This window comes from Myotis lucifugus, unplaced genomic scaffold, assembly GCF_000147115.1.
Source record: "Myotis lucifugus unplaced genomic scaffold, Myoluc2.0 scaffold_2213, whole genome shotgun sequence".
NCBI classification, from domain to species: domain Eukaryota; kingdom Metazoa; phylum Chordata; class Mammalia; order Chiroptera; family Vespertilionidae; genus Myotis; species Myotis lucifugus.
The window spans coordinates 5,304-12,477 of NW_005873261.1; the positions used below are offsets into that span (position 1 = coordinate 5,304).

Here is a 7,174-nt window from a genome sequence, read left to right on the forward strand (position 1 = left end):
TAAAAAATTTATTGATTTCAGAGAGGAAGAGAGTGAGAGACAGAAACATCAATGCTAAGAGAAAATCACGCAACCGGCTGCCTCCTGCTCGCCCCCTACTGGGGATCGAGCCTGCAACCTGGGCATGTGCCCTTGGCTGGAATCGAACCTGGGACCCTTCAGTCCGCAGGTCAACGCTCTATCCACTGAGTCAAACCACGTAGGGCTCCATTGATTTTTAAACAGAGAGGCAGGGAGGGGGAGAGACAGAGAAAAACATCGATTGGTTGCCTCCTGCACTCCCCCCAACCAGGGTGGGGGGATCAGGCCTACGACTGAGGTTATGTGCCCTTGACCGGAATCGAACCTGGGCCCCTTCAGTCCAAGGGCTGATGCTCTACCCACTGAGCCACACCAGCCAGGGCCCCAGTTTGTCCTTTACAGCCCTACCCTCGCTGTAGCCTCAAGGTGGGGGGAGTGCATCTCCTGGCCTTTGATCTGGGTGGCCCTGGTGGCCTCCTCTGGTCAATGGCAAAAGGCATTGTGTCCACGGTGAGCACAGGCCTAAGAAACCTGAGTCATTCCCTCTGTGCGTGGCCGTCAACCAGCTTGTGCAGGAGAAAGAAACAGCTGAGAGCAAACAGCGGCTGCCGTTAACACCCAGTTTTATTAAGGTCTAAACATCCAAACATTTTACAGGGGACGGAGGCCTACTCAGAAACGAGGCCTCCTGCGTTTCCAGCTGAAAGGCGTACACACACATACACACACACTGCGCGCACAGTCCAGGCAGCAGGAGTCTCTGTTTTTACTGTAAGAATCAGGCACTGAGATCTCCGAGTGCGTATTAGAAACGACTGCAGCAGTCGGAGCCCTTCAGCGAAGCTCGACACTGTGATTCCACGTTCAAGGCAGGACTTGTCCCCGGTGGCAGGGCCCCTCGCCCCGTGGACACCGGCCCCGCGGACACTCAGGACCCGTTGGCTACGACGTCTTCCTCCATCTCCTCCTCCCCGTCGTTGCTGGGGCCTGAGGAGACACAAAGCCAGGGCCACAGGGTTTCAGGGACAGAGCTGCTCGGGGCGGGCGCCCGGCTGAGGCCCTGTGCAGGCCCAGGACAGGGCACCCCGCCAGCAGCCCCTGCCCGAGGGGCTTCCGGTCAGAGACCAGCTGTCGCCCGCAGGGACTGAAAGGGATGGTCAGATCCCAAAGGAAAAGATGGCAAAGGCGTTTGTCTCACTGCGGACATCCTTAAGCGAGACGGGAACAAGTAACGCCTGGGTTCGGACATCACAACCCCCAGGGGCCCCAGGACACCCCGTGAGAACCAGCGTCTCCTGAAAGGCTTACTCGCCTTTAGCTTCAGCTCTAACAGTCCTTCCAGCCGCCCGCCCAGCTAGGGGCCCGTCACAGAGTAGCCAACCTGGCAGCGCGCAGCACTTGACTTTCCACTGGACACCCCCTGCCCAACCCGCCCGACAGAGCTGGCACTCAGGCACCAGAGTACCCGGTGCTAAGTGCTACCTGTAAGCACCTTACTCAGTCCTCCCACAGGGCTTTGAGCCCTGGCTGGTGTGGCTCAGTGGCTAGAGCATCAGCCTGAGGACTGGAGGGTCCTGGGTTCAATTCCGGTCAAGGGCATGACCTTAGTTGCAGGCTCCACCCCCAGCCCGGGCCCTGGTCAGGGCTCCTGTGGAAGGCAACCAATTGACATGTCTCTCTCACACCAATGTTTTTCTCTCTCTGTCTCTCCCTCCCCCCCACTCTCTAAAAATCAATGGAAAAATATCCTTGGCTGAGGATTAACAAACAAAAAAAAATAAAACAAAACAAAACCACACCAACACCCTCTGAGGTTGGCACTGTTACCACCTCAGGTTTAAAGATGAGAAGGATTCAAGGTTAAGTGGAGACTCAAATTCACTGAGGACAGAGCTGGGAGGCTAAGACCTGGGCCTCGCACCCGTGTTCCAACTACTAAACCATCCTGTGCACACAGCGGTCAAGTCCACACTGTCCTCTCATGTTCATGTTACTCCATGGCTATCAAATACTGTTTGCATCACTGTTTCCATAGAAAAACCCCAGTGCCTGGCCGCTGTGGCTCAGTTGAGCATCAACCTATGAACCAGGAGATCACAATTCGATTCCCGGTCAGGGCACTTGCCCGGTAGCCGGCTCCATCCCCAGTGTGGGGCGTGCAGGAGGCAGCTGATCTATGATTCTCTTTCATCATGGATGTTTCTCTCTCTCTTCCTCTCTGACATCAACAAAAGTATACATTACAAAAAGAGAGAGAGAAAAACCCCAGGGCCCCCTGACACAATGTTCTACATCAGATCACTTCCCCTCCAAGAGCATCTAAAGCAGCGGTTCTCAACCTTCCTAATGCCGAGACCCTTTCATACAGTTCCTCATGTTGTGGTGACCTCCAATTTCATTGTTACAAATTGAACATAATGAAAGCATAGTGATTCGTCACAAAAACAATATGTAACTATATACGTGTTCTCCAATGGTCTTAGGCGACCCCTGTGAAAGGGGCGTTCGACCCCCAAAGGGGTCGCGACCCACAGGTTGAGAACCGCTGATCTAAAGGGACCCGTGAAGTTCAGGTTAGGCGGCCAGAGGCACTGCTCTGGGGTCTCGGCACTGAACTGTGGGGGACGTGGACGTGGAGTAGGACGTGGACAGACAGACGTGCGTTCTGACCTGCTCGGCGCTCCCTGCCGGGGATCTGGCCGGATTGCAGCAGGCCCTTCAGCCGCTCCACCTCCGCCAGCGTCGACGCGTTCGCTATGGCGTTCTGGGGACACGGGGACGGACAGTCAGTTTCACCGCGGCCCACCCATCACCCAGACAACACCTTCAGGAGGCAGTTCCCATTCAAACCACGCTGGGGGAAGCATTTTATTGGCACTGCAATCGACCCAAAAACCAAACCAGGAATTTCCGAAATTGGTAAAGACACGCAGACCCTCCCAGAGGAGAGGAAATTATCATTGCGTGTCCTAACATGTGACAAACGGAATTCCGATTGGGATCATGGCACTGGGTAGCGTAGGAGGCAATGTTATAACATCAGCATTTCTCACTGCGCCCCAAGCAGGATCTTTCAGCGTAAATATCTGACAGTAAAAACGAAGGGAGAGAGAGAAAAAAACAAAACAAAACCCAGCAGACACTGACACGGTGTACAAAGTCCCAGCTGCTGAAATACACTCGTCCTAGGAAACTGTAAAAGGCCAGAGCTGCCCCCACTTCGACCGGCTCCTGTACTTAATTCAAGCCCGAGTCTGGTCAAGTAATAGCTCCAAGCTACTTTCTCCGTTAACAAAAATATCGCTGTGCCCGGCCGGTGTGGGCCAGTGGTTGAGTGTTGACCTATGAACCGGGAAGTCACGGTTCGATCCCTGGTCAGGGCACAGGCCCGGGTTGTGGGCTCCATCCCGTGTGGGGCGTGCAGGAGGCAGCCGATCCATGATTCTCTCTCATCATGGATGTTTCCCTCCCCCTCCCTTCCTCTCTCTGAAATCAAAGAAAACATATTTAAAAAAAGAACAGACACCCCCACAAAAATCTAGCTGGGCTCTAACACCTGTGTGGGGGGATCAGAACTGGATTCATTACTGACTCTGAGTCGGAGAGCCCCCCCTCCAGCCCGAGGCCGGCAGCATCACCTTGATGGCCTCCACGTCCCCGGGCGACGGGCCGCCCTTCTTCTTGTCAGTGGGCAGACCAGCACCTGGGTTGAAACTGGGAGGGAAGGACATGACGGTTAAGACCAGCCCAGCAGGAACTGCTCCTCTTACTTTCAAAGCTTTTGAAAGTAACTCAACCAGTGTAGTATCTTATCTTTGTTAACAAACTGATACGAGAACCTCTCCTTCAGAAACACCACTCGGGCCATCACAGAGCGCGGGACTCAGGACATGTGACAGCGAGACCGGATTCGAAATGTTGGCTCTGCCCACCGACGGGGCAGGAGTGTCACGTGACGCCCGGACCGCTGATGGTCCCGGGCTCGCGTGGCGCCAATTCAGTGCCGGGTCAGGCCCGGGCGTTTGGGTGGCGTTTGCAGGAGGCCCCGTGGCGGCCGGAGTGTTTCTGAAGGGGAAGTGGAGAGAAGGCGGACGCCCGCAGCTTACGTTTTGCTTCTCCTGGCAATATCCTTTGCAAGCTGTGCACCCCGCTTGCCCTTGAACATTTTCTCTGCTTCCTGACGCTCCTACAGCGACACCACACACAGAGTTAATGGAAACAGGAAAGCACACGCGTGTAATGCATTCCTCAGAAACACGGAGGACGCTCTTCTGAGGCAGACTGGGCTGCTCACCAAAGCAGAGCCAAGGTCAAGGTCAAAGGCGACACTGGGCTCCTGCCTTCTCCGGTGAAGCTACTGAAGGAAGAGGCCCCTCCTTGCCTCAAGGCGGGGCTCCCAGACAACTAAGGCTCAGCCGGCCCATGTGGCTCAGTGGTTGAGCATCGACCTATGAACCAGGAGGTCAGGGCTCGATTCCCAGTCAGGGCACATGCCCGGTTTCGGGCTCCATCCCCAGTGGGGGGCGTGCAGGAGGCAGCCGATGGATGGCTTTCCCTCATCATGGATGCTTCTATCTCTCTCCCTCTCCCTTCCTCCCTGCAATCAATTTTTAAAAAAATACACACACACAAAAACAATAATTAAGGTTTAAAACAGGGGTGGGGAACATCAAGCCCAAGAAATCATTTGGCCTGGCCCTGCCAAGGCATGGGGGGGGGAGGGGGGTATTAAATGTTGGACCACACAGAGCAGGCTCATGTCTACGGTGATCACTCTGCATGGCCCGTGAATGACGTTGTAAATAGCCAGATGGCGCCTCGCAGAGGAAAGGTTCCCACCCCTGGTTTAAAGCAGGAACCCCCGCCCCCCCACTCCCGTGATGAGGCTGCTGGACTGGGCACGGCCAGCTCCCACGGAGGGCAGTCTCCTGTGGACCGTGCGACCCGCTGGGACGACCGACATGAGACAGCTTTGCCCAAAGGCCTGCCAGGAACCAGGCCGCGGGGAAAATTTGATCTAATGTTTCCTTTCCCACGTTATCATTACAAGCCAACAGCAAAACTCATTAGGCAATTAAAAAAAAATAACAGTATCAAGTATCAAATCCACAAGTGAACACTGACTTACGATCGACAGAAGCACACTTACTTTGAGCTTCACCTTCTGGAAGTCCAGCACGCGGACTTGGGGGACCTTGTAAATGACGTACAGGCGGTAGTGCTTCTTATTGGTCACGGGGTTCCTGAGAATACTGCAGGGAGGGCAGCGTCACCCGGCTGCCCGGGGGCCTTCCAGGTTGTCCCCACACCCTCCCCTCCCCCCAACCCACAGATCAGGGGACAGCCCGCTGCTCTTCACACACAACTCAACGTCACAACAGCTCAGGGAGCATCAGGGAAAGTGTGACAGGGCACTGGGCCCGATGGGAATATTTGCAATATTTTGTTTGTGGGGTTTTTATTGATCTGTGAGAGAAACATCCATCGGCTGCCTCCTGCAAGCCCCACACTGGGATTGAGCCTGCAGCTCGGGCCTGGGCCCTGACTGGGAATCAAACTGTGACCTTTTGGTGCCAACCACTGACCCACACCGGCCGGAGCTGCAATATTGTTTTTAAAGGTGCTCTTTTCCTCATTTTTTTATGGTGGTTAAAACCAAATTAGGAGATTTATGAGTTTTAAAAGTAATATACATATGTTTTCTTTAAAATTTTAAACTTTTCCCAGTTCCCATACAGCATTCCTCTGTCCTCACTGGGTGTTAAGGTCCAGGCCGGGCAGGGGTTACTGTGAAGGACTCACTGTCACAGGGCGTCTCCTACCTCAGGTAGGTCAGCGACTTGAGCGACGCCAGCGGGTCCAGGTCGCCCTGTGGAGGGAGAGCAGACACCCCCCTGAGCCGCTGAGCACGGTGATGCCTCGAACAGAGCCAGCTGTTTAATAATTAATCTCTAAGCGGCTCCAGGAAAAACGGAACGAACAGAAAGAGAGACAAGCGCACAGGAGTGAGAGGGAGCAACGAGGAGGGAAAACATAAAGGTGAGCGAGACAAGTCCGCTCCAGGAAAAGAAGACAAACTCAGATCCGCCAGGAAGCACAGCGAATGCAGAGCCGGGTCATCTCCCTGGAGGACAGGTTCCAGGCGGATCTAACCCACCACGTGCTGCTTCCCAGAGCTTCAGACCAAGGCGAGGAGAGGGAGGCAGGGACACTTCACAGACCTGCCCAGCTGCCCAGGACCGGGGTGCTCCCGCCTCCTGAGAACCTGCCCCCCACCCCCCGGGGCTCACCAGCTCCACGAGGCTGTTGTTGGTGAGGACGAGCTCCGTGAGGCAGGGCAGGGCCTGGTCCAGCGCCTCGCCGATGCGGCTGCAACAAAGCAGACGCCCCAAGTCAGTGACGGGGAAGCTGCGGACCATGTGACCACGTCCGGCTCGGAGGAGCTCAGACTCCAGGTGGCAGGAACCTGGGAGGCTGTTCTCCCGACACCCGAGCGACAGAGGCACAAACACAAAACCTTGTTAAGGCCCCAGGGCCAGTGAGAGCGGCAGGCTATTGGGACCCACGCTTCCCGGAGGCTGTCGGGGGCTCTTCCTGCTCCCACGCTGTGTGAGGACACGAAGAAAAGCAGAAACCCCAGCCCAGCCCGTGTGGCTCAGTGGATGAGCATCAACCTATGAACCAGGAGGTCACGGTTCTATTCCCGGTCAGGGCACGTGCCTGGGTTGTGGGCTCCATCCTCAGTGTGGGGTGAGCAGGAGGCATCTGATCAGTGATTCTCGCTCATCATCGATGCTTCTACCTCTCTCTCCCTTCTCTCTGAAATCAATATAAATCTATTTTTTGGGGTCAGAGTCTGTGTGCTGCAGCATTTCAGTACTTAGGTTGTGTGCGCCATGAGATGAAAAAAGCTGGAAACCGCTGGGCGAGCCCGATGCCAAGCTAAGCTCCCACCTGCATGAGAACTGGCAGCGGGTACGTTCAGCCTGGGCACCAGACGCTGCCCCGGCGGCCACTCACCAGATCCTGTTGTTGTTCACCAGGAGGGTCTTCAGTCTCCTCAGCAGCGGGAAGCCGTCCAGCTTCCGGATTTCATTGTCAGAAAAGTCGATCGCATCGAACTGGTCTAAGGTCGCACCCAGATTCTCGATGA

The 7,174-nt window shown here is 55.4% G+C and overlaps 1 protein-coding gene across 2 annotated transcripts in view; it reads right to left on the reverse strand.

The window, feature by feature from the left end:
* Positions 1-627: 627 nt before the first annotated feature.
* SNRPA1 (small nuclear ribonucleoprotein polypeptide A') overlaps positions 628-7,174 on the reverse strand; it is an 18,800-nt gene continuing 12,253 nt past the window's right edge. Inside the window, exons 3-10 of one of the 2 annotated variants that reach the window (XM_014450417.2) lie at positions 7,042-7,159; positions 6,312-6,390; positions 5,844-5,890; positions 5,171-5,273; positions 4,128-4,207; positions 3,660-3,735; positions 2,692-2,785; positions 628-1,008 (exon numbers count right to left, since the gene is read on the reverse strand). In XM_014450417.2, coding sequence (XP_014305903.1) covers positions 950-1,008; positions 2,692-2,785; positions 3,660-3,735; positions 4,128-4,207; positions 5,171-5,273; positions 5,844-5,890; positions 6,312-6,390; positions 7,042-7,159 — 656 coding nt within the window. In that variant the 3' untranslated portion in view covers positions 628-949. The remainder of the gene's footprint in view (positions 1,009-2,691; positions 2,786-3,659; positions 3,736-4,127; positions 4,208-5,170; positions 5,274-5,843; positions 5,891-6,311; positions 6,391-7,041; positions 7,160-7,174) is intronic. The other variant, XM_006108392.3, reaches the window with a different exon arrangement.